The sequence below is a fragment of the Lates calcarifer genome, linkage group LG17 (assembly GCF_001640805.2).
Source record: "Lates calcarifer isolate ASB-BC8 linkage group LG17, TLL_Latcal_v3, whole genome shotgun sequence".
Lineage (NCBI taxonomy): Eukaryota > Metazoa > Chordata > Actinopteri > Centropomidae > Lates > Lates calcarifer.
This window is the reverse complement of record NC_066849.1, coordinates 9021721-9049250: the sequence shown is the minus strand read 5'-3', so window position 1 is coordinate 9049250 and position 27530 is coordinate 9021721. Positions and strand designations below refer to the sequence as shown.

The following is a 27530-nucleotide window of genomic DNA, read 5'->3' as shown; positions in this document are numbered from 1 at the left end:
GGGCTCTCCCGGCCTATCTCCTGCCCCATGGCGTCATGAGTGGCCGACACTCAGCGGCACGAACAGGGGAGTAGAGTGTACAGACAGTCCTAGGGAGGGAGCAAATGGAGCCAGAGTTCTCTGACAGCAGGGGGAGAGGAAGCAGGAGGCAGCACAGTGAGGGGGGAGGCGCTGGTGTTGGAGAGACGAAGACAGGTGGTACAGTGCTGGAGCGTGTGTGTGTCAGGTATGTCAGTGTGAGTTTCCTTAGTCTGACCTTTATTCTGACTGACAGGCAGGGATGGGCTGATTAACAACCATCAAACACATACACTACTCACACATCTGGTGCCCAATGCAGTGGTGGTTCAGTGAACTGGAGTTGCTGTTAAAAAAAAAAAAAAGGTGTTGGAATTCCTCAAGAGTGTCCTCCTTGAGATGTTCAAATCAAATTTAAATCGAATGCCTGTCCTCTTTTAAGTAAACATATTATTTTAGGAGATAACTCTGTGTGGACTTCTACTGTGACATTATTGGCAGAAAGTACTAAACCTACAGAGGCCTCTTTAATCCTCTGCATTTAAACCTTGGCAAAACCCACACAGTTGTGTCTGAAGTCTTTTCAGTTTCCTCTTCTTAGACCATCTGTCCAAACTGTGCAGGAAAACCCTACAAGAGCAGCCACGTAACAACAAAGTGGCATCCCTAAAATTCCTTATGAAGGGTCACAGTTTTCATTCATTGTCGTGTTTAATTGGACAGTTACTTTGAGCTCATCTAATTAGTTCAATCTATTACCTATTTTGTCAAGTTTTAGTAACCACTGGACAAAATATAAGTGTGATTGATTTAAATTCTAATCAGTTTAATCAATTATTTGTTCACTCATTCAACTACTTAATCATTTAGCCCACTTCTTTAATGTCCTTTTGCAGAAAAACTTCAGTCCTATGTAACATTTTCTATCTCTGCTCAAGAAGCTTCTAAAGCAGCAACAGCTTCCTCAAGGATTAGTCACTGCGGTCTGTGACTTCTAACTTCTAACTAAACGGTGTAAAAGTCTGATCGAATGTAGCTTCTTAGGCAGCTCTACTTCTCATCCTCTTATGTTGGACTGAGGGCAGACTGGACGCTACAGTGACTCAAAGTGTTATTACAGGATAGGAAGGTAGCTAGCTGATTAGCATGCTAACGTCTGTAGAAGAGAAGAAGTGATAGAAATAGAGGAAAAACAAGAGTTGTTAGAGTTAACAAGACACAGCTCTAAGTAAAGGAATCAAGTTTGATGATAATATTGCAGTGTTTCTCCTAGACTTGTAAGTAAACAACTGTTAAAGCTAATATAGCAAAAACTTACATATGGCACCATTAATCGTAATCAGAGTCAGGCACATTTCTACTGGAACTTGGATAAATGGACTAATGGATGGATAAAGATCAGATTGCTGTATATAAAATAACCAGCTGCATTCTGCACTTACATAGGCTATAAACATGTTATATTTTATAATGGAAGCGTTCAGATATTCAACATATAAATCCAATATTTCACACAAGAAATATTGCAGTCCACTACTGTATTTGAATGTTTATCTATTTTTGATAACCACACAGATAATTAAATAATATTGAATCACCAATAATGTAAACAATTAACAACGAAGATCCAGAGGCCATTGTAAGCTTGACACATGTACAACATCATGACTAACAGAAGGCAGAGGTTTTACCATCACATGCCTTTATTGTTCTGTTTCTATGAATAATATGTATATTCATTAACTGATAATCTTTTTTGTGCTTTTCCAACATGCTAGCTAAGATGAATGACCTAAACATGAAGCATTGGAATCATAATCAAATACAGTTTATTGATTTTCCTTTTTTACATGTATTGCAGTGGGATATAACCAACAGTGATGTTTGCATTGTGAGGAGCTTGTATTTCTTTTTACAGCCACACACACACAGAGAATATAGTACATGTATGTGGAGACTACAATATATGCTAGGCACTAGGTATGCACAGTACATGATAATGGGATGTGACAATTGTAAAGTGACTCAAGAAAAGAAAATCAGGTCCCTGACAGACTGAAATGACAGAGAGTGACCGCCTGAGATCGTCTGTCTGCTTCATGGGAATTCATGGGTTGTGGTGAGGATCTCAGTGTACGTTAGCTGGCCTACATGTGTCTGTAGTGTTAAGGTATTGATTGGTTTTGGTATTGGCTTTGTACTAAGTCTCTGTATTATTGACGCTAACTGGTCTGGGATCTGAGAAAGAAAGTACAGAAGAGTTAGGCCAACAAAAAGCAGGGATGTGAAGGAAATAAATAGATGCTGACCGATTACTGTTTGGCATTGAGTCATATTGTATTATAGTATTAAAAAGTGCATTATATATTGTTTTAGTGTTGGTGTAGTCATTATTATTCAATAAGAGAGAAAACATCTGAGCTCATTAACGTAAATGTACATTTGTGACAAAGGTAGAGACACAAAATCACATCCTCGCTCAATTCAGATGAACAGCCCTTGTAAGTAAACATTTTAAACGCTCTGATCTCCATGCTTTACTGTCGATGACGAACCCAAAGACACATCTGAACAAAAATTTGAATGGAAAATAGTGTTAACTCTGGAGAAGCTGTAGCATTGAAGATAGGAAAAATGAAGAAGACTCTTTTTGAAAACAGCATTTTGAAAGCACACAACTTGGTAAATACAGATGCTTGTATTGATGCGGCTTCTGCTGCGTCTATGTGTGTGTGTGGCCCAGATGCCATCCTTACCAAAGCCTGGGGGGTGTAGTGAAAAAGTTGGAACAGCTGAGTTGTTGTAACATTTACATAACACTATACATGTTTGTAAAGTTGCAAACAGACTGAAAAGTGCATTTAGAGTTCTGGGTAACATGCTATTTTGGTAGCAGAGTTAACGGCATAGACAGAAAAATAAATCAGAAAGCAGCATTGGTCAAAGGTACAGGATCTGCAAATGGACTGGGATGTGAGGTTAGAAAAAAATAATTAAATAAATAAAGCATACACAAGAGAAGAAACCATGCAGACCTCACAGCAACTGGCACAGGATTATATACAAACTGTGGGCGGTACTGTGAGCGACTGTAGAAAAAGGAGTGATACATCCTCTGTAATGCAAATAGTTTTGTTCTGCTTTAATTATTATGTTCAAGTAATATCGGTTCATACCAGACGCTAATATGCATTTCATCAAAGATTAAAAAGATGTTCCTTTTTGAAACTTTTTTTGTATGTCTACAGTTACAGTAAACTAGGCTAAATAAATAAGTAGTCTGATTTACATGATGCACACTGTGTTTACACATAGAAATAACAACCATGTCAATCAACTCATTGTCACTGAGAAGTGTATTTTAAAACTGGATATCTGCTCACATTCTTCCAAAAACAGACTTTAAACAAATTCTCATTATAGTTTGGGAAATCAATCCAAGATGTGAAATATTGCATCTCTGTGAACATCTCAATGATACAACAGAACATCATTTGCATATAGTGACCACACACTCTTTTTGAAACAGTTATTGCTTTGTATGCTAAACTTCACTTTCAGACGAAATTAAGTAATGACTGAATGAGTTTAGTGTATTATTCTCTGATTGTACATTTAGTCAGAGTGAATGATTGAGTCTGTGAAATGATGTTCATACCTTAACATCCTGAAAGATCTGCATACAAAAAATAAATAAATCCCAGGCCTTGAAACTTTGGTTTCACTCTGTTTATTTTTGAGCTTTTATTAAATTGTGGGGTTGAGTTTGTATCATTTACCTTGAGTTACTAATATCTGATTATGGTTTGAGTTCAGCTATTGACTTGTTTCAGTCCCCTCTCTTTCTCCTTCTCGCTGTCTTCATCTACTGCGTGCTTTCCAGAAAAAAATGTCTGTAAACTACCACCATCACTAAATGCATTTGCTGTCCTGAGACAGCACCTCCAGGACACAATGTGAAGTTCAGTAAAAGACTATTCTCATAATAACAATGTATATTAATTATTTTTGAGCATCCAAATAGGTTCCACAGGGCATAATTTGGGCATAGAACAAAAACACACCTCAAAAACACCGTATAAAAATACTTATAAACCTTCAACTTTGTCCCGCTCAGAACTCTCAAGGTGGAGGACAACAACACAGGAACTGTGAAACTAAACAAAATGAAAATGCAAAATGATCATCAGGATAGGAACTCGTTATTGGCACTGTATAATGAAATCCAATCGAAGGAGAATAGTAACAGTCCCAAACAGACCCGAGGGATTCCAATTTCCACTCTCATTACCCAGTAATGGTTCAGGCATTAGTGAGACGAGGTGAATAAGAATGTCAGGTCCGGAGAGAAAAGGTTCTCTTCCTAATGCTTTTGGACACAAATCAGCGGCATTCGATGAACTCTTATTGAGGCATTAATGACAGAGGCACACTGCATTATACATCCTGCAAAGTATCTGCACTGTCCTTGGCTGCTGATCAAGACTGTAGCATTTACAGTAGGGCTGAGCTTTGCAGGAGTTTCATTATCTCTATGAATTGACTTTGGCATAGTGACACATTGCCCAAACTGCTGCTGCAAGAAATGTGAGATTCAGGGTTTAAAAAGGATGAATTTACATTTTGATTATGTGAATTTGAATGGTTTTACATTTTGACTGGTATAAAAGTCCTGATAATTAACTGGCAGTGAATTATCATTTCTAAGATACAATAGAATACTTTCACCAAGTGTGGGATATTACTACTCACATGACAACAGACCATAAACCCCACTACTGCAGAAATCAAATCTGCTTTTAAGAGGAAGTGGAATTTATTCAGGTATATTTCTTATTAGACCTTGTTTACTCATGAATTTTAAAGCTGCATTAATAAATTTTTTTCGCGCTTTGGGGAAGAACTCCAAAACAAGCTAATAGGCACACAGTCGCCAGAGCAAAAGTGTTAGCAAAAAACACCTCCAGCTGACCTGAGCAACATTATCATCCCACTAGAGTTAATTTTTGTTTCCACCTGACAGGCCACTTAGCTCTGGTTTGGTCTCTATCAACTCCTGAGGAGAATATCTGGCTCAAGCTTTAGCTTGCTAAATGTTAATTTTGTTTTTCTGCAGTTGCTGCTGTGCAGGTCACACGTTATTCATAATAACTTACTGTAGCTTTTTTGTCCTAAACAGTTGTTTGTTGAGTCTGGAAAGAACGCTGAGGAGAGCTGAGCTGTACCATAAATCTGTGGGTCTTAAAAACAAAATATTGGGCTAAAAGAAGCTAAAGCCAAGCTGAGTGATCATTCTCTATGTGTTCAATATTCCCTTCACATTGCACTTAGTCATCTGATTCACTGTTAATATAAAAATATTGATTAATGCAGCTTTAAAGTAAACAAATGTGCAGACATTTCCTGTAGAAATCGATGGCTTGGCTGGAACAAGACAATTTGTGCCACAGCTGTAATTTCAGTTTGAAGGATATTCATCATCTGTGATCTGAAGATCCTACAGCCTCACATGTTTACCCGTGGAGACTATCAGAGGCAGGGAAGACTTACAAAAGAGGCCAACTAGATTCTGGCCAATGCCAGTTTGATTTATAAATGTACTTGTTAAACCATTCATATCAATAGCCTGGGGAAAATATGGCTTAAAACACTGGAATAAAGGTAGTCAAGTCCAATTTTGTGCTTAAAAATTTGGTCTAATGATCTGTTTGAATGGATATTTAAAAAATAAAACAGGAAAAACACACCAATTTTAACTTTTTATCTTTTTTTAAAACCACAATTATTATGCATTTGTGGGGAGATTGTCTTTCACAGCCAGCCAAATGACAAAATGTGGTAGATACAGTAGTTAAACAACATAACAACACAAGTGCCCAACTTCTGAAATCTGAAGCAGGTCCCTGATTTTCTTTTAGTCCCATCCAACCCCAGGTTTGCATTACATGAGATGGATGAAAGGGGAAGTGAAGGGGATATGCCTGTATGTTGTTGGCTATATTGTGAAATACAATAAATAAAGGAGGGGGAGGTGGGCAGATGCTACTTTACCACTACTGTTCTGTGCATCTACTTCATCTGTGAGTAGAAACATCTCGATGCTGCAGATTCAAAAGTCACCATACAGACTTTATTTTGTTATAACAGTCTCCTCTCAGATTTCCCTTGCTGCCACTCACTCAACATTCATACATTCGGATAGTCAAACTGGAGTGGGTAGAGAGAAGATGAACTGTAGGAGGGAGGACAGAAACCCTCCCATGTTCCTGCAGTCAAGCCCCTCACTGAGTCACTCCCCCAGAAGAGTTTAATTAAGATCACAAGTTTGAGGATAGCCTGGATCTGACTTTGATGTGGTCTGTCTCAGGAAGGCTCACTATAGAGTCCTTCTTGGGTAGTCCTGATTCCCCCAGACTTGCTCCCACACCTCCCACCGCCAGACCTGCAGCAGCCCCAAAACTCTGCCCAGAACCAGGCAGGGATGCTACAGGGAAGGCCCCTACAGACATTTGGTGGGGCAGTACCACCCTATGTGGTATAGCGCTCCGGACGCCTGTGTGACTTGATGCGGCCTGAGGGGGTCCAATGGAGGTGGAGGAGACTCGTGTAGATTGGGGTGGACTAGGGGCGCCTGGTTGTGCCACCTCATGGGGCAGTGAGGGCTGAGAGGCTGACAGCGCCCTGGCGTCTTGGCTCAGACTGCCCATTTGCAAGGAATGGGTGCTCTTATGTGTGCTGAGCCGGTGTGCTGGGCTGGCTGTGTGCTGCTGGGTAAGAGAAAGCTGGGAGCCTGAGGTGGGACCAGCCAGGGCACTAGACCCATACTGGAATGATCGTCCTCCAACTGCCAGTGGGCTCTGGACAGGGGGGCTGGACAGGACCGGAGCAAAGGCACCAGAAGCAAGGAGCTGAGACTGAAGGGGTGAAGCTGGGACAGGGCTGGATACACTTTGCATCACCTGGAATCTCCTAACCATCCTGGGGGACTGCAGGTTCCCTGCTCCCATTGAGTTCCCTTGCATGGGGGGACAAAAGTTCATGGCTACAGCCTGCTGCAGGGTGGCGATTGCAGAATTCTGAGGCTGGGTGGAGGAACCCGGAGGGGTAAAGATCCCACCGTGTAGAGGAGATGTCATGGACATGGCTCGCGGTCGTGGCACATTCACCTGTTGAACCATCTCCCGATCGTATTTGACTATTTCCTGGATCATCTCATTCTCCCGGTTGTTGAAAACACCTGAGTTCAGATCATGCTGAACTTTGTGCATCAGGATTGAGTTCTTCTTGCCTGCAATAACACGGAGACAGAGAGTAGTATTGTTACTGACGTACAAAATCCGTCACTAACAAACACATACACACATACAGACAGATACTGAGAGCATTGCATCTCTTGCACCGATTCCCTGTCGTGGGGATAGGCAGCCAGTGTTTTTGCAGAGTCACCTCAGTGCTGACAGTGTGACAGAGAGACTGTCTACTGTCAAAACATTCACTTCTTTGTGCTTCTATGTCTATTTATGATATCGCTATTTGTGACTAGGTGATTCATGTTTGTGTGTGTGTGTGTGTGTGTGTGTGTGTACCTGCACATGCCTGGTACCACCCTGGAGAAAATAATAGTTATGGGCATCTAACAGGCCTCACTATTGCTTAACCCCAATAGAGAGACCCCAACCTCAGAAGCATATGGGCAGCTGACATGAGACCGAACAGAAGCATTACCGTCTCTGATTTGACTGTGATTAACCACATACTTGAGCAGTTGCTGTATTTAAGGTTGACGGAAAAACCCAGGCAGCAGATTACCAGCATCACATTGGCTCTACTTCCTGTTGTGGGGAGGCAAGGATCAGCCAAGTTGTCCATCAGAATCCCCAACCCCTTGTCTCAACACGTTAAAAATGAACAAAGAAAGGGACACAAAAACACACGAAACTAAGAGGATAAATGCAATATATGTACTCCGATGCAACAAGGAATGCAGAGACCTGCAGGATACATCAAGGAGATGCGAGAGCCCTGGACAGGAGCAAAACCCACGTTTAAAAAAGAAACGTCTTCCGATCTGGACTCAGCAGTCTACGACATCCTGATCCCCTCTCAAGCATTTTCACACCAGTTCACACTTCAGTTCAGGTGACTCTGATGACTCACATGACGTCACCTTAACAACTCACACGTGACCTCAACAACTCTCATGTGGCATCAAACTGTGAAAGACTCAGAAATCACTCACCAATAAGTAAAACTCACCAATAAGTAAAACTGATGAAGCCTCTTAGGGGGGCATACATAAGGCTAAACCAGGAAATCCCAGTTTTCCTTCTGACTTACTGGCAGATTGGAGAAGAAGGTTTGTAGAATGACCCTGAATGCATATGACTGATGATATTGAGGCGTCATAGCAGGGAAGAGTGTGAGAGAGTCCTCACATGGTTTATCACGGACCAAGGCTGTGCCGACAGAAGGAAGCGGTGAGTGCATCACAAAGTGTTCAGTTTCAAACTCTTCTCACTTCTCACTGCTGTCAGGTAAGTTAGATGAGTTTGTTAGAGACTGCTGTGTCTGAAACCTGCTGGGAGTTGAATTTACAAGTTCCTGCTCTCTATCCTGATGAGCGAGAACAGTGATGGAGGAGGTAAACAGAGACATCTCTCTTAGTGATGAAGAGAAAGAGGGAAAGTCTATTTGGGAACCAATTCTTTCTAGCCAGTGAATTACTTGCTTTGACGTGAAGAAAGGCATTTAATGGTGAACTGAGGCAGATGAACCCTCTTTATGCTTTTGTTCAGTTAAAGAGAAAAGTAAAAAGTCCAAAACAGGTGCTGTGCCTCGGTGTTAAACACATACAACATTCCCACAGCTCTATAAGGCTGAGATCTGGACGATGAAGCAGGAGAGGAAAAGTTTTGTTTTTTTTCCTTTATACTGAATTTCTTGCAGGATGGATGGAGTCTGGAGTATCTGAGGCAGTCAGCCATTGATGATTATGATGTTGATGTTGAAGGCTAGAGGGGACCAAATACAAGATTTGTGCAGCTTCCAGATTATCCAACATGTGTTGTACCTTGGAGACAAAGAGGGACTCACTGGGAATGGACACATAGAAAAGTGTGTGCATGTATGTGGGCACCTGAAGTAGCACATAGGATTCTTCTGCCAGGTTACTAGTTAGCACAACAGCCAGCCACATAACAGAGAAGTCAAAAAGACTGCTCATAAGTTTGATCCTTACTAACACAGTCATCCACCTCACCAGAAGGAGAGGGGAAGGCAGGAGGCAGATGCTAACTGTGGTGACTCTGAAAATGTTGCATGATGGGCTCCATCTGTAGACCAAAAACACAGGGACAGTTTGGCAGTCTAGGCTTGGTGACGACATCCTCTCTCAGGGTTTGGAGGGAGGAGGCAGAGGAATCCCTGTTTGCCGTGTTGGAGCCTAGAAAAACGTTGAAAGAGTTCTTCCTCGAGGAGCGCCACTAGGTCCCCTAATAGATGTGGCGGGGGCCATTCTTGTTTTACATCCTGGGGAATAATCAATGGCAAAAAGATGGTACAAGTGTCACCTAAGGGTGACAGTAACTCTCTGATGGCACTTGAGGGTGGGCTGAAAGAAAAGATTGTCTCAGGTGCCACCGTGGAGCTTCACTTGGGGGTCACAAAGTCCTTTAAAGGTCAGTGCCCTTAAGAAATTTAAACAGTTGGTGAGCTGAAGCTGCCTCTTTAGTAGAACCAACACAGGCACCCACAGATATAACATATCCACTATAATTACCAAGTAACACCTCCATCACGCCTTAAATCACTGCTATACGGCGTCCTCTGCTGATCTGAGCCGACGCTGTGCTTACAAGCATTATTAAAACATTGTATAGAATAATGACAACAGAACATTTACCTTCGGCCTCCTCTGTTTAACAGGTAAGCCAGTATAAATTGATGTGTTAAGTGTATGAGGACAGTGGTTGAGGGATTCACGCCTGTCTGTGTGGGAAAGGCTCATTGTTTGATGATGTTTGAAGCACTGGATTGCACAGAATTTTGATACGAGAATCTCATCAAGATGCATCCAGTTACCAAACTTTACAATTAAAATGAGCAACGCTTGCAACGTCATTGTGTCAGAATTTGTGTTTAGATTTCGTATTCTTAACACGGCTTCTGATAGCTCTGTGTGTCTTTGATCCAGATGCTTTTTCTGAGACTGTTGATGAAGCCAAACAAAAGAACACATCATTAGTGATTAATATGCATCGAGAGCACATGGAGTCCAGTGGGAATATTTGGTCGGTGGATAGGTCTTGAAGCAGACAGGTCAGTCTCCCTCCAAATATGTGAGCTGCCTGACTGAAGGCTGCTCATGTGTGGAATCTGGCTGCTATGGCAACAGCTGGCAGGTGGCAGGTGCGGGGCTTTTGTAAGCATGTGAAGTGCGGTCATGTGACAGGGGCATGTGACATCAGCAGCACTGCTGACCTTGGGGTGGCATGATGGCAGGGGAAAGTTGTTTGCATTGTGAGGAAAAGAAATAACATGTTTCTGTTCACTTGCTAACAGTGAGCTCCCAAGGCTTCGGGAAGATAAAGCAAAGTCTCTGAGGATGTTTGTGTGTGTCTCTGCATTCAAATGGACTGTGTTAGACAGAGCCACTGCTGAACAATAATTCTTGCAAATCAGTAAATTAATCTAGCGAGAGTACAGAGGTACAAAAACCCAAGTGATCTTGCTCAGCAGATTCAGATTCATGTGTCACATACAGTATGTTAAATAACAGTTTTCCACAATGGCAGATGACCACAGGAAGTATTCAATTTCTGTTATGCAAATATACTCAAGAAACGACGCAATTAACGATTCACAGACATGAATATATTTTCACCCTCAACTCCTTTCCTCCACCCGGCACATCGTCTCCGTTAGCATCATTCATACAGCACATCACAGCTGTCAGACAGCGCAGTGTTTTGACAGAGACATCATGTTAATGAATGAATACATTTTCTTTACGCTTCATTTCATCTTATCAGTGACTCATATGCTTAAGAAGACACCACACCTGTGGTGTGTATCAGGGAGGCGTAACGCTAATTATTCAAGACTAAATCTTCAAGACACATTTCATAAATCAGGACTGGATTTGTTAGATTTTCATATTTTGCTCTAAAGATACACTAAAGGATTAAAAAAATAAAAGCCTCATGGACTCACTTGAAAAATCTCTATGGTTTTATCTGAATGTATCTGACATTATGTTGCAGGGACCAAAAAAAAAAAAAAAAAAAAGTAAATATTTGGGACTTTGACTGAGCAGTTCTAAAAACACCTTTACACACCAATCAACATTAACAACAACACCCACATATTTCATGGTAATTCTGGTAAAGTTTACAAATCCTTTTCTTGGCAGTCTTACCTATCCTGTCCAATCTGTCAATGGCAACTGTCTCAAAGGCCCTCCTCATCATGGGGTACTCCTCCAGCACCTCGTTGAAATTGTCCACAGAGAGAGAGTACAGGCGACAGTAGGTGTCCGCTCGCACACTGGCCGTCCGTCTGCCTCGGGTCAGCAGACAGATCTCTGGTGGGATGAGAGAGAACCCAGACAAGATGTGAACGTTCAGATCAAAAAATGGCAGACTTGCAGACTTCAGGTTGTCAGACAGTGACAGAGAAAAGAACAGAGCTCTTCTGTAAATGAGAAGAGATGTGTTGTATGACACTGATACCCATCCACAACTCTGATACAAAATAAAATGTATATGTTAAAATATGTCTGGGTTGTATGAAACTCCAGGCCTTGGGCAAATGTGTGATCAGAACCAAAGTGGTTTATTCATGCAGTTGTTGTGTGTGTGAGTATTTCCTCCAGCACTGGCACAACACTGACAGCTAGGAAGGAAGCACACTCTATATTTGGAAATGTGCAGCTAAGCTTCATTACATTCAGTTGTTCCCTTTCCTTCCTCTAGTATCTTCTTCTCTTTCTTCTTCTATGGGGTTGGGGCTGTCTGTTGTCCTGACAACCATGTGCCTTAACACCCCCCCCCTCCACACACACACACACACACACACACACACACACCTGAAAGGTCAACCTCCTCTGACTTTCAGTTGAAAAAAAGGGAGAAAAAACAACAAAAGCACAAGGAGGCTCCATTAAGAATGTGCATAGGGGTACTGCACTACTACACTACAATGGACTGTAACTGACTGTTCATGACTGTGGTGTCTGTGGTGAGGCAGCGGGGGTGGGTGTGACAAAAGCATCAGAGGAATAGTTTGACATTTTGGAAAATGCTTATTTGCTTTTTTGCCAAGAGTTATTGTCCATTCACTATGAAGCTACTGCAGATGGTTGGCTTAGCTTAGCACACAGACCGGAAACAAAAAAAAAAAACTAAGTGTGATATGGACTAGGGTGGCATGGTGGTACAGCAGTTAGCACTGCTGCCTCACAGCAAGAAGGTTTCTGGGTTCAAGCACCAGTTCGAGTTTGTATGTTACATGTTCTCCCCGTGCCTGTGTGGTTCTCTCCTGGTACTCCAGCTTCCTCCCACAGTACAAAGACATGCATGTTAGGTTAATTGGAGACTCTAAATTGGCCATAGGTGTGAATGTGAGTGTGACTGGTTGTTTGTCTGTGGATGTTGGCCCTGTGATGGACTGGCGATTCGTGCAGGAGGTACCCCTGCCTCTCATCCAGTGTCAGCTGGGATAGGCCCCAGCATCCCCGCGACCCTTAATGGATAAGTGGTAAAAATAATGGATGGATGGATGGATGATATGTACTGTTCTTGGCCAGGCACAGTTTCTTTGGGGAATCTCTGCTGGTCACCTGGCTAACTCACAGTAATGAAGACTCAACATAATATGTTTTTGTACTTTGTACTAGCAGATTACATAAAAAAGAAATAGCATGTTATTAAGTGAGCTTTGGAGGAGTTAGTGGGCAGATTTTGTTACCACTGGACAGAGCAAGGCTCGCTGTTTCCAGTCTTCACGCTAAGCTAAGGTAAGCTAACTGGCTGCTGGCAGGAGCTTCACATTTCTTGAACAGATATGACTGGCACCTATCTTCTCAACCAACTTTTAGCAAGTGTCTTTCCCAAAATATCGAACTGTCAAACTTTTAATTTTTTAACATTGTACGATTAGTCATACTGATAGGATCCAGGTCACGGCTGCAAGACATTTTGCATATAAACACACACTGTCTCTATACAATTGACGCATACTGTACATACAGTACATTGACATACACCCATAGCGACTATGAGTCAGGACGCAGCAGTGCTTCATTCAGAGGTTATTTAAGTGTGACCTTGAGTATGACCATGTTTTCTGCCTCTCTGTTAAAGGATTTATATTTCCTCTGTAGATTAATGATTAATAGCCTACACAGATGGACGCCACTCTGCTTACTGTACGTTAGTGGTTATGCTCCTCACAGTCAGCTGCTGTAATGGAAGTAAAAGCTGTAGTATGCACTGCACAAAGCCCTTTAGATGGAACTATAACATGCAGTCATAGCATCAGTCTGTCTATTGATGAGCGCTTTGGTAATGCATCACATGTAATATGGTCAGAATATCTGAAATGTCAGCGGAAAGACATCTTTAAAAAGAAAAAACTTTCTAAAGTTGAGTTTTGTCCAGTCCTGTCTGAAAAATGAAGGTGAACATTTTAGATGCTCCAGTTTTGAGAGTTGCGGAAAAACTCTCCACAAAATGCCCCAGACATCCTTTCATAAAGTGTCTCTTGGGTTCTTCCTGGTTATACATAACACAAGCATTTGCATATTTCTGGCATCATTACTGTGCAGTGGTAAGCGCTGGGAGAGTATAATAATCCTAATGAAACCACTGAGACTGCATTAAAAAGCTGTTCAAAACCACTGGGTAACCATTTGTAGCTTGTGGATAGGGCAATTCTTATCCTCAAATATGATGAAAAATACAGAGAAATCTTAGCTGGGTAAAGTGAAATTTAGCAGTTATTTGAATATTCAGCACTCCTTGGGATCATTACTGCCTTAACCTTTTCCTTTAGCCTGGGTCACGCTGTTTCCCATTCCAATTAGTTTGATATATTATATATTATTATATATTGTCCAAAATTCTCTTCTGTTCACAGGGAAGCTCCTCCTGTTTATAGTAGTAAAGACACATTCTTTATCGTTGTCTTCTAGATTCAGAAGAATTATCCCAATCCATCAATTAACAGTTAAAGGTGAACTTCACCAATTTTACATATGGGGAGAAGGTTTTCGTCATGTGGAGTACAACTGAGACAGTCCAAACAGCTGTTTGTCTTCTGTGGTTCTGGACGAGCTTTATCAAGTCTGATAAAATAACCTCATCAGGGTTATCATGGGTATATGGGTGATGGGTGGGTATAATGGTAAATGTTTTTTAAGCTTAATCCATAGTGTGGACTAAAATCTTGGCCTCTGCTGCTTCAATTTGATCATTCTTCTCTTAATATGTCTCTTACCTGCCCCTCAACTTTATGTAATACTAAACTGCTGGATTTCCCCTTTAACAACCTTTCATCTGTACTTTCATCCACTTGAAAGAAAAGTGTCTCTGAAGTAACATATTGTGAGAGCTTCTGCACTTCAGACAGGTTTCAACAGCTACGCCACAAACCTGTACAGACTCACAGAATATGCAACTGTACAGAACCTTATATTCAACACATCCAAATTAGGATTACACAATTATTCTATGAGAAATGCTAAGCAATGAGATGACTGTGGCAGGACAAATGGTGCACTGTTCTGCCAGACAGCCAAACTGGCCAAAGGCTAAGCTGCAGACTCAGCTGCATTTACAGCCATAGAAAAAAAAAAGACAAAGCTCTGTCTTTTTCTAAATATATTAATACAGTAATGGAGCCAGTGAAGCCAATGAAAGATGTGTACAAAATATTGGATGACATGACAATAGTACAGGCCAAGAAATGTAAAACAACAGGAAATACTTATGTCAATGTGTAGCATGTATCAAACCTGTAGTCCTAACAGCTAAATCTTATTTAAAAAAAAAAAAAAAAGAAAGTCACATGTTTGGCTCGACATTGCTATCTACTTCCTGCTGCTTATTAATTCAGAGATTTTACCACAAATACACACTCCTGCAACCATGCCATCCCTCCAGTCTAGGCCCACTGTTAGTTTTGTGCATGAAGAGAGACCTGTGATTTCCTCCCTGGTGGTGGGGATGGCTTCGAATAGTCTATGCTTGACATTACAAATGGCCCCGTCATCACTGTTCTGCTGTGCTAATTAGCTGTTATTAATTGGATGTATGTGTGTGTGCCATCTTGACAGCACCCTGGGCTGCTGGCACATCAACATTACTGACAGTGAACTCTGGTTTGCTGCAGAGGCCACCGGATGTTGAAAATGCAGCCAAAACCATCAACCCGCCATGAGACTTAGAAAAAAAAACATATATATATATATATATATATATGTATATATATATATATATATATATATATATATATATGTGTGTGGTGTGTGGGGGGGGTTTATGGGTGGCAATGGTAGGCAGGAGCACCACATGTTTCTAAATAGCCACAGAGGAACAACAGCCTGGGAAAGTGGGGCAGAAGTGGCTGTGAGGGAAGACTGCACAAGCTGTCCAAGTACAATGTCAGGATGCTGGGGTTCTTTGTCATGTGCTTGTTGCTATGATTCTTATTTGAATAGTAAACACAATCTGTGATCTTACTGTAGCGGCTTCTGTTGGGATTTATAAGGTAAATAACACTTGTCTGGAGGCATAGAATAGAATAGAATAGACCATAACAGAATAGAAAATAATAGTGAATTAAAATAAACAATCAAAATAAATAGAACAGTAGAAATAAGCAGAATAAAACAGAAAAGTAAGAGATGATCCTACAGTGACAGACACAGAGACAAACCTCCAAAGTAGGAGCCATCCATCAGCTTCATGCCAATACTTCCTTTGGTCAGGACGCTGACCACCCCATGCTGGATGAAGTACATCTTCTTGCCGATGGTGCCCTCTCTGATGATGTAGTCTCCAGGTTGGAAGACTTCAAATCTCAGTTTGGTCAGCATGGCAGTCACAAAGTTGGGATCAGCATTGGCAAACAGCGGCATGGACGCTACCAGCTTACGACAGTTGAAGTTTACAATTTCCTAAACAGTGACAGCAGAGTTTTGACTTGATTTGGATAAGATTTGGATTTGGATAGATAGGGTTTTTTTTTTATTTTATTTTTATTTTTTTGCATTGGCAACTATTGATTGTGGGTGTCATTGGCTGGGTGTACATGCATGATAGGTAGAAGTTATTAGATCAGCAGATAAAGTAATTTGCCATTTTATTTAGAATATTAAAACAAAAGCTGAAAGTCCTGTAATAAAAGCACCATTTTCAGAGCAAGCAAGTTTTTTTTTTCTTTTTTTTTCTTTTTTTTTTACCTTGAGGGACCCTGGTGCAGCTCATTTGAATATTATCCCAAGTTTTCTCTTTTTTTCCTGTTACCTCAAGCGTACTTTGAGCTGCCCTTGGAGCAAGAAGACATTGTTCACTCTGAACTCAAGTAGGCAGCAGGAAAAACAGCTTTTGGGTGTGTGGGAGTGTAAAGTCCATGTGAAAATTACTTAAAAACCATCTGTTTCTTTCTTTTAAAATTTTGTTATTTTTCAGTGAGTACTGATAAAAACTTCACAAGATTTTACTGACTACCAGGTGGTATGTAAATCTGGAAATTACATATATTTAACTGTGGAAACTTGAGAACACAGTGACTGAACACATTATTGTATTGTATATATTCCATACCTCGCGCAGAGGCTCATTAAGCTCCTCCAGGATGCTCTCTTCATCAAACATCTTGCCTTGGTACCTGTGCTCGTAGTAGTCATGGATTTTCTGTCGGAAGTCGGCCGGTAGTTTGTGGAAGGACATGTACTGCTCCACTTGTTTGTACTAAAAGATGGAGAGAGGAATAAGAGATAGTGGTGATGGAGAAGAGATGGTCAATGAAAAACAGGACTCAGCAACTCCTTTGTTAAGTGTGACAATAAGAGGTTTAAGAAGTCTGTCCAACTTTATAATAGTGACGTACTGATGGCAACAGTTTTACAGCATCATGGTGTCACTTGACAAACCAAAATAAACACTTCAATCATATGATTCCTGCAGCATCATGGTGATTTTGCCAAGATACTGCAGCTGTCTGTGGAGATAGCACCCAGCTCTCATTTCTACTCAAGCTGACTTTCTCAGATTGTCTCATCACTGGCTCTTAAAAAAGCTACAGTCAGCGCTCATGTGTGCAGTTATTTAGATGTACAAGTCTGCAAACATGATGATCCTGTGACCCATTTGTACCTTGTAGCTACAGGAGGAAAACTGTGATGAAGTTGTTAAGGAAACATGACAGCTCTGTAAAGCCCGTGAGGATTCATCATGCTGTACTGTGTTTAGAGAAGAATGATGCTGCTATCGTACACCTTAACCACTGCTGGTTTCCCTTACACTCTCTCTCTGGTGGTCTTGGTCTATTAAAACGCTTTATTTTGAAGGGACAAACCCACAGAAAAGAAAGGCTTTCCACAGGGAAAACACGTCTACTATTGTTTTTCACAAATTGAGACAAATATATGAAACAACAACTCCATGACCTATCAAACCGTTGTAAAGAAAAAAAAGACACAGGTAAATAATTAAATGGAACCAGTGGGCATTTGTGTACTCAAGTTACTATTCTGAGAAAGGAAGACGTTTGTTATTTATGTTGGAATTGATAAATATGTAACTATGTGGCTGGAAAAAAAAAGAGAGCTGAAAGTGGAGGTTGGATGCAGCACATCATGTTTGTTCACTGGAGGGTCAAACTGAACCCAAGTGATTCACACCATCATGTATTCCCCATGTTTATCTACATCAAATGCAACCTGAATGTCCACTTCTCTCAACTCATTATGACACTCCATAACACATTTCATGCCTGGATTCCCTGTGAAAATAGAAGCAGCTGGATCTACTGTATAGTGTTTTTCTATAAGATGGCATGGCACTCTGTCAGTTGGGGAATAAATCTTGCTTCTTTTTCCTCCTCACCATACACAAATGGCTTTTGGATTGGTTTTTTGTTCATTCAAAGAAGATGGGGTATTCTGTGTGGTTTCACATGTCACCGCCTTCTTGTAAACAAAGAAAAAATGCACTCATACACAGCACACAACAACGCCCTGAAGGTGAGATAGTGGCCACATGACTCGTGTTTTAGTACAATAGGCCAACAAGATAAGACTTAAACTAGTTTAGGAGAGCTGCTCACTTCCTGTTACAGGTGTACACAAAAATGCCTGTATCCCTAGTATTACTAAAATATATCTTATTAGGTTAAATTAAATCATAAGAGCAGGAATAATATGAATGAGCTAAGCTGTTAACAGTGATCAATACTGTGCGAGAAGTGTAAGGAATCCATGTTGGAGTTGCTTTAAAATCTTACATAAGAGCTCTCTCTCTCTCCCAAGTGTGTGTGTTTGTGTGTGTTAAGCAGTGTGAGTCATCTCTCTGTGGAATAAACTGTCAATTGGATGAGTAGTAGGTTTCAAGCTGGAGGTCAAGGGAGAACCTCTCCTGTCCAACACCACACTTGAAAAATACAACAAGATGCATCTCAAATCTTCCACATAGACTTCAAATATGTAATGCTCATTGTTAAACAGCCTTGGGTAATAAACCGATGGTGTTGACTGTGCCAGTTAGTGCCAACGAAAAAGACACTGATTGCACCCTGTCAAGTAAAGCCGTCATTGTTTAAAGACTACCTGCGGGATTTACAATTTCTATATTAATCAACCGAGACATCCACCTGTTGAGAATTTATGGCTGTCAGTTTTCACTGGAACAAAGAAATCACATGGTAGAAAGAGCTGAATATGAAAAAACGTGAACTTTATATAATATGTAAGCTGATTAAACCCTTTCAGTTATCACCTGGATAGACTCAAAAAGCTAACAGCAAGGCTATTGTTCTAAGCCACTGAGACAAATTCAGTTGGCATTTCATCTGATGTATAGTTGAAAAAATGAAAGAAAAAAAAAACTGAATAAATGAGTGTAAACATTAGGAAGACTACAGGTCACAGTTTGGCCACATTAAGAGAGTTATAACAGTTACTTAGTTAAGAAAGGAGTCTGCCTTTGACTAACTCAGCAAATTAACTACCTGTCAAATCAAGGTTCTGTCCAACCAAATAAATTCCCCACAATGCCCTAAAACACCCAAAGATATTAAAGAGAGAGTATTAAATGCACGACAGAATCTCAGACGTCTGACAAACTGATTTCACTTCACAGTATAGATCATCATATCACCCAGGTCTAGCTTTGGCTGTAACAGTTACTAGATTTCAACCCACTGGAACACATATGGGAGATTTTGCAGGATGCCTTAGAAAGCGCTATCCACCACCAGCAAAACACTCCTCACTGAGAGCATGTTTTTTGGAAGAATGCTGCTCCAATAAAGTCCCAGAGCTTTGGAGAAGCTGTTCTAGATGCTCATGGTGTCCCAACACCTACCTAGACATTTTTTATTGTTTTTTAATTTGATTTGACACCTGTCCTAATCTTATAATGAGACTAGATGACCAATAAAAATACTGGAAAATTATTAAATGACTTGTGGAAATAGTGTAGTGACTATTACAGAGGTTGATCTTCAGCTGCTTGTGTGGGTACATAAATCCAGGAGAATCCAGTATCTTACTGCCTGCGAGCCCATGTCCTGACCAGACAATCACGACTTCTGACAACACATCATGTATAGAGGAACAGCCAGGGCGCTGACAGTGACCTTGCTTGTAACAGTCAATGACACACGCATGGGATAGGATGGCACGCTCTCCAGGAAATTACATTTTGTCACACTGTAAGGTGACATATGGGTTAGAGAAGAAAATGAAAGCTTGACCCTAATGGCTTGGGTGACACTTCAAATCACAATATCTTTAATACAGCACATACTGGCTGTCATGGTAGGACAGCATTAATTTTGTCTCTCTACCGGAGGATTTTCTCTCCATATGTGAAGCAGTGAGTGGTTCTCATTAAAAGGAAAAACTTGGGTTTATGTAAGAACCGCAATGTTGATATCGGAAAGTAACAGTAGTTCTTCTTTTCAGGAACGCTTAATAAAATATTAGAGGCATTTTTGTTGATGTTGACTTCTTAATTTCTATTTAGACTACTGTAAATCCATGCCTTCTCCTTCTCTTTCTGTTATTTATTACTGTCTAATAGCAGACTGTGAAGTTCATCCTGCAGAAACAGATCCTATGTACACATGACAAAATGATAATCAGACTGGATCACTTACTTTAATAAACCACATAATGAAATTACATCTGCAAAAACAGTTTACTGCATCCGATTCTTTCTTACGTAAACCAATTTTAATCTCATTCTCATTCAGTCTTAATTAATTGCCTCAGGTTGTGGTTCATTTTGCATGAAAAGCCATGGTGGCACTGAATGAAAGCCTCGCAGGATGTCTTCCTCATCCTGAAAGTAAACAGGTAATCCAGACATTGCAATTTTCTTTTCAAATTATAAAGATATATTTTGTTATGTGTTGTGTAAGGGGGTATTCCCCAGAAATGCTGTGCCTAACAAACCCAATAAAACAAAAAAAGGATTCAAGCTCTCACTTAAACTTGATAACAACCCTCCCGCATTTGCCTCATGTCACTAACAATAAAGATGCAGCAGACTTCCAGAGTATCCGGCTCATTCAATCAAACATGGGGATAAACTGGGAAGGCTCCTATTAAGTGTTTCCTGCCTCAGGATTCAGTGTGTGACAGTCTCAATTAAACTGAAATGACATTTCTGTCTATCTCCCTCGTTCTCCAACTCCTTTAAAAGTGGTTGTTGGTTGGAGGAGCTGAGTTTTATTGACTTTCTGATTTTCTCAGCATTAGACTTAGATTAGTGGCCATGTCACTCAAAGTCAGTGGGATGAGAGTAGGACCAAAATAAAAAATAAAAAAAATCTGCTCACTTCTTAACTACAAAATATGGACACAGTTGTCCCATGTAAGGTTGTGTTTTGGAAATCCATAATGCACTCTGTGTTACCACTCAGTCATGTTTGTTGCTGTTTGCGAAGGAGACAAAAGGGAAGATGCGAGAGATGACAGGTGTCTGTTACCTTAAATTTATGATCTGACTCACACTGGATAACATACGCAACACACACAAAAACACACTCAAAGGACCTGGATATATACTGTGTGAACAAATTCACGTGTATGGCCAGATACATACTTCTATGGTGAATATCTACCATCCAGCACTCAGAAACTGAAACTACATCTACAGACATCCTCCTAATAATGTGGTGTCCATCTTAGAAAATCAATCTTTATGGCCAGGAATGTAGAGAAGACTGGACTTAGATCCTACTGCTGTTATTTGTGTAAGACTAACAAATGCATTACATTTATGAAATCCAATCTGTTCCCCTCAACCAGTGGACTTAGTTAGTGGGGGGGGCAAAACAGAACATAGATTTTTTTTATGGGACATAAAGCCCCCAGTTGGTGGCTTATGCACATGATGCATGGCTGTCACTGTAAGCTGCCACAGAGGGAAGAGAGAAATTGAATTGGCCCTCCCATTACTGGGCCATGTCAGGATGTGACTAGTCTTATACTGTGTCTGTGTGTATGTGGTATACTGAGTGTATACAACCCGAGGCGACTTCAGCTTCAGATGTAGATAAATAAATACAGAGAAACAAAATATGCACTCACATACTCTGTGCATTAATGATGAGGTGGAGGAACTGAAGGGGGAACTGACACGATATTTTATGTCCTATATTGTTGTGTGTGTCTTTTCATAAAGTGCACTAATGACATGACTCAAGATAAAATCCATCATCACATTTTGATTTCTCATTTACATATAAACATGACATGAAGAAAAAATGTGGTGAGAGAAAGAGAGTGTGGATTGTGGAAAAGATGGAAAGAAATATCAAGAAGATGTCCAGAATACCTTGACAGTCTGTATTTTAAAGGGGCACTCCACTTATTTCACTCATCAAGTTCAGTTTACTTGTTGTGGATGTGCCTCTCAGCCTGCGAAAACAGTAGTGATAATTTCTTCTGTGGCTCTGGAAGGAGATCTTCAAAGTTTGAAAAATAAAACCCTGATGTAATCTGGGTTATTTTCTGTGTTTGGGTGTTGGGATTTTAAATTCTGCACAGAAAGCCTGTTATGAACCGGGGGCAGGAGTTTTAAAGATGTAGACATTTTTAAATATGACTCTCCTAAATTTGTTGCAATACTAAAATCTCTGAAGTAGCTCTTTAAAGTTATGAGAAGAGCCATGTGAAAAATGTATGTACCTCCCAGTGGGAGTATCAGAAAAGACAGTGACACTAAGAATGAATGAGCTGCAAGCAACACCACGGCACCAATTATCACCTGGTGTCTTTTCTACAAATGAAAACTGAAAAAAAAAATCATTGAAATAATGTGAAAGAAACAATCACAAAAAAATCTACATATAGTGACTTTAAGAAAGTAAATGTCTTGCATAAAGAGAGAATCAGATGACTGGACTGTCTTAACTATATAAGAGAACAACTCCAATTCAAATAATATTTGATGAAACTAAGCATGAAGCTACAGTCTTGACCCTGAAGAAAAAAAACAAAAAAAAAAAATGCTTTCCCATTTTCAACAATGAATTGTGGTTGAAAAAGCAAGTGAGTGAGACAACCTTGAGATGAAATCTATTGTCTCAAGATGATGTATTTAATCTATCAAACCTACAGTAAGTGTCAGAGACCCTGGTAGTCTAGGGCAGGCCTCAGTGATTGTCCAGATTATGAAGTGAGCAGTTCCTCAGGTCGCTGTTTGATGTGTCAAGGCCCAGTGGATCAGTCCTCATCACTGTGGGCCCCGGGGGTCACATCTCCCTCCTCTTACAACTAGTGGGACACGCTGCTCTATTGCTCTTGAGGGGGAGGAAGTGATGAGGGGAGAAGGAGAAGCGGGAGCGCAGTTACATAATGGCTAATGCCCTCTGTCCATGTGCGGTGTCCGCTGGCAGATGGTGTATTGCCCAACAGTCAAGGGCAAATGGACAGATGAAGCAGGGGAGGGCTGGAGATGGGAAGAGTGTTGTGGAGAAACACGGGATGAGGGCACCAGTCACCTCAACGTGAAGGAGGGGACAAGAGAGGGAATGGTGAGCTGCTGCCACTGCCTCATCATTTTCACTGTAGCACTGTTTGAGATTGTGTGAACACCCACAGACACACAAAAAGTAATATTACATCATCTAGAACTTCACATTTCAACAACCGTGGCCCCTCTCAAAGTGTGGCAACATCATATTCCTACATGTTTTTAAATGATCCCATATCCTGGAAGTGATTCCCAACCAGGGGTACTTGTAACTCAGGGGATACTTATGTTGCTGGGGGTATGTGGTAAAGATTGTGGACTGGTTCAAGTAATTAAAAAAAAATGAAATTTCATGATTCTGTTACAAAAAATACATATTTGTGTTTAGGAGGAAAATAGCTTTTCAATCAGGATAATAAGCTGGAGTGATGCTGATCTTTAGTAAATTTGTCACAAGAAGCAGGAAGGTACCAGCAACAACAGGCTGAGTGCACAGTACCTACCACCAAGTAAATCTGAGTAAGTTGTAACACAGAACACCACATGTTGCCATGGAGAACCATGTTAGCAAGCTAGCAGAGATAGTTAGCTAAAAGTAATAATAGCAAAACATGGTTTACATAGATAGCTAAAAGAGGATAAATATTTAAATAAATTAGGGAAAGTATAAACATTTGATACAATAATCTAAAATGAATGAATAAACATGTGAAGTAGTTCAAATTTATGGCTAGACAATTAAAATAATAAGCTAATGTACTAACGGATAAATGGTTGAAATAGACAAAAGTAAAGGAGGAGAAATATTTAGCTAAATGAGACAGTTGAAGTAGTTATCTAAAAGGAGATAAATGGTTGAAATAGGTAAAAGTAATGGATAAACTGGTGAATTAATTAATTAAATGAAATAACAATTGAAATAATTAGAAAGAAAAAGATAAACAGGCACGATAGCCTATTAGCTCAAACTAATCAATGAATGGTTGAAACATATAGCCTCTGACACTCCAAGTGTTAGTTGCTGAACACTGACAATTCAACTGTATGAAAAAATATAATACTACTTATTTACAAATCAGTTGAACACATCCAGAACATGATGGGTGGTGTCAATGAACAGGTACCTGAGGTAATCTGACAGGGATGTGAGGGTACATCAGAGGTCGGGAACTACTGCTCTACAGTGTGTCTCATTAACATGCAGCATCCCTCTCTTATCACATTTACTGTGTGTGTGTCTCTATTTATATTCTTGTCCCGAGACCTGCTAAACACATGGCTAATCAAACAACATGTGTCAATTCTGATAAAGCAGAAAAAATACCAGTGTGCTTTGTCCAGCTCTTGAACCCACAGCAAACAGTTTGAATCCACATCTCTCTTTGGTCAGTGGGGTTTTTGCATGCTCGCCTTAGAGAAGACGCTTAGCGGCAGAGCTATTATGACATTTCTGTCTCAACACTGAGCATGATGCTAACTGTTTACTCTGTGTTATGTCAATATAAGTTCATGCTGTCGCTAGCATTTAGTCTATCATATACAAAGAATCTGTTTTGTCAGTGAGGCAAGTTCCAACCCATAGCTCTGTCTCCAGTCTGTTATCTGATGGACCTATGGCAGAGCTCAGTGCAGCACAGTTCACTTCATTGGTTAATGATGAACAAACAGTTGCGGGGTACCAGGAGAGGGATGGGATGTTGGATTTGTTGTCTTAGTCAAGCCTAGTAGGGTGTTGCCACTCTGTTCATTATTTCACCATCGTGCATCATGGAAGAAGGGGAGAACAAGAGCAACGGCAGGAACTGATTGCTCCAGACGTCACATCACTGACAAAGTACAGCTATACGTAACCGACACAAAACAGAGACTCCAGCATATAGTCTGCAGCTCATTTGCCCTTTCTCTCAATTTTTCTCTTCAGTCTCTGTTTGAAGCAGAACTGCGCTCACTGCAAGACAACATCCTTAAGACTTATGGCATTAATGTCAAATAGCTCATTTGTAAACCAATTACAGTAAAATCATATAGCAACTTTTTCTCAGGTTACAGAGCTACATACCAAATTTGGTGAGTAATGGATGTCCTTGGATCTCACTTTCCACTAAATACCACTTTATCCTGCTAATAAGTTTTTGTGATGTATCTGCTGTCTAACAGACAAATAAACACGAATGGGACTGATAATATAACCTTTTTTGCTGATGCAATAAGGACCACAACAATGAGAAACATTTAAAAAATAGCACTTAATCAAGCAGAGTTCATTACAGGCAAGCTTAACAACAAGAATGAAATAATAAAATTAATAAAGAATAAAAGACAACTGAAACATAAAAATAGAAAACATGATCAAAAGAAAAGTAACTTGAGAAAATGAAATTAGATTTTAAAAAATGCATGGGGAAACAACACAAGGTTAAAAGTTGGCAAGATCAAAAGCCAATTACATAAAAAGCCAGTCTATGAGAGTGTATTTGGAGGAGTGGATTTATGAGATGGCACTGATTAGTGAGACAGTCTACAGATCTGAGGTTGCTGAATGAAAAAACTCCATCCATGGAGGACAAGAGGACAGTCAAGTGGATGTCAGATCTGGTCACGTCAAAAGACCTTTTTGTTAATGGGTTTGTTTGTGGTCCTCCGAAGACTGAAAAATGACATTTAAAAAGTCAGAATCTATGTGACAAAACACGCTGTCAACAATTTAAGAGGTGACCCTGTAAGTGACCCAAAGTAACAGGGTCATTGTTTCTGCTGAATTTTCCAGTGTCAGTTATTAATCCTGTGACCACCAAAAAAATTCCATTCACCTGCTTTGTATTGTGGTGGTGGCAGAAGTATCTTTGTGTTTTGAGAGAACCAACATCTTAATTTATGTTTTCTCTTTAACCAGCATCACTGATGTGAAACTACAGTGACACAACAACGACCCCTCTGTGTATGTTTGTGTGTATATCCACAATACAGATTTCTAAATGGAATTCAGTGGATGGTGTACCCCAGATCCATCGATAATGTATCTATTCCCCGCTGCACACATACATACAGCAGCTTCATTACAGTTTAAAAACTATCACAACCCTTCCCACAGGATTATCTGGTCTGCAATAAACTCAACAAACATCATCATGGATGCTCAGTGATATTGTGACCTAGAAAATGAAGCAACATGATTATCTCTCCAACATGATGCACAACCAGGCCACAGGACTCAGAAAACAAACATGAAACAGAAGAAATCCTGATCACCCTTTGTTCTAAACATTAGCCAGAGGCTCCAACTAGACAAGAAGGCTTGACCAATCACTCTGATGCATGGTGTGCATGTCTGCATGCATGCGTATGAGTGACAGATAGCATAAGACATCCCCACAACATCCAGGATCTAAGGAAACTAACAAGACACAGAGCACTGATGACACCGTGGCCTTATAAAGCTCGCAGACACCCAACGCTTTGATCTGCCGTTGTACAGAGACGACAGACGGGCCTCGGCCCGGCGAGCTGCAGCCATGAATATCGAACTAATAGAACAGGTACTGTTCTGATCAAAGTGCATTGGAATGAAATGAGAAAACCCTCTCTGTTCATATCAAATGTGATAACCTTATCTACATTGTTGTAAAGGACAAACACTGTAGATTAAATCTCCTTATGGAGTCTCCTTGTGGCATCTTGCTATGCTCTAGACAGTTAGGCCATCTGTGAACAGGTAAGGTAATGCTGAAGTTAACGCCCTGATGTATATCACCAGTGATCCAAAGATAGACTGAAATGAAATACAGAGCCACAGAATCACTACCTGGCCAGCTGTAGTAAAGTGGAGCTGAATTAAATTTTGTTTGTGATGTGGACAACATTGAAAAATACACATTAAAAAATATGAAAAACAACATCTCTTTCCAGGGAAAGCGTTCCTGGTAACTCCACAGAAAACACAGCTCTCGGTTTTCATAGGGTTTATAGCACAGTCCGTGGATTATTCAAAGTAACCAGGACATTGTTTCTGAAAAGAGATGTTGTCGGATTTATCAAAAATAATGGTTTGATATTGGGAATTACCCTCAGTTGCTTCCTCGCCAAGAGTTAGATAAGAACATTGATACCACTTTCACATCTGTCCATCAAGTATGAGGCTAGAGCCAGGAGCAGATTAGTTCAGTTAAGCGTAAAGACTGAAAGCGGGGAAAAATAGCCAGCCTGGGAGAAATTGCTGCTGCAAGTAACTTTCTGTAAAAGTACAACTTGTATCTTTTTTCTGCAGACAGATTAAACAAACAAGATATAATGTGTTAATTAGTGAGC

At 40.4% G+C, this 27530-nt stretch overlaps 1 protein-coding gene across 1 annotated transcript in view; it reads right to left on the bottom strand.

Moving 5' to 3' along the window:
* Nucleotides 1–1830: 1830 nt before the first annotated feature.
* Nucleotides 1831–27530, bottom strand: part of hcn2b (hyperpolarization activated cyclic nucleotide-gated potassium channel 2b) — a 46521-nt gene continuing 20821 nt past the window's right edge. The window contains exons 5-8 of the mRNA XM_018667277.2: nucleotides 16845–16991; nucleotides 15955–16195; nucleotides 11435–11599; nucleotides 1831–7306 (exon numbers count right to left, since the gene is read on the bottom strand). Coding sequence (XP_018522793.1) covers nucleotides 6336–7306; nucleotides 11435–11599; nucleotides 15955–16195; nucleotides 16845–16991 — 1524 coding nt within the window. The 3' untranslated portion in view covers nucleotides 1831–6335. The remainder of the gene's footprint in view (nucleotides 7307–11434; nucleotides 11600–15954; nucleotides 16196–16844; nucleotides 16992–27530) is intronic.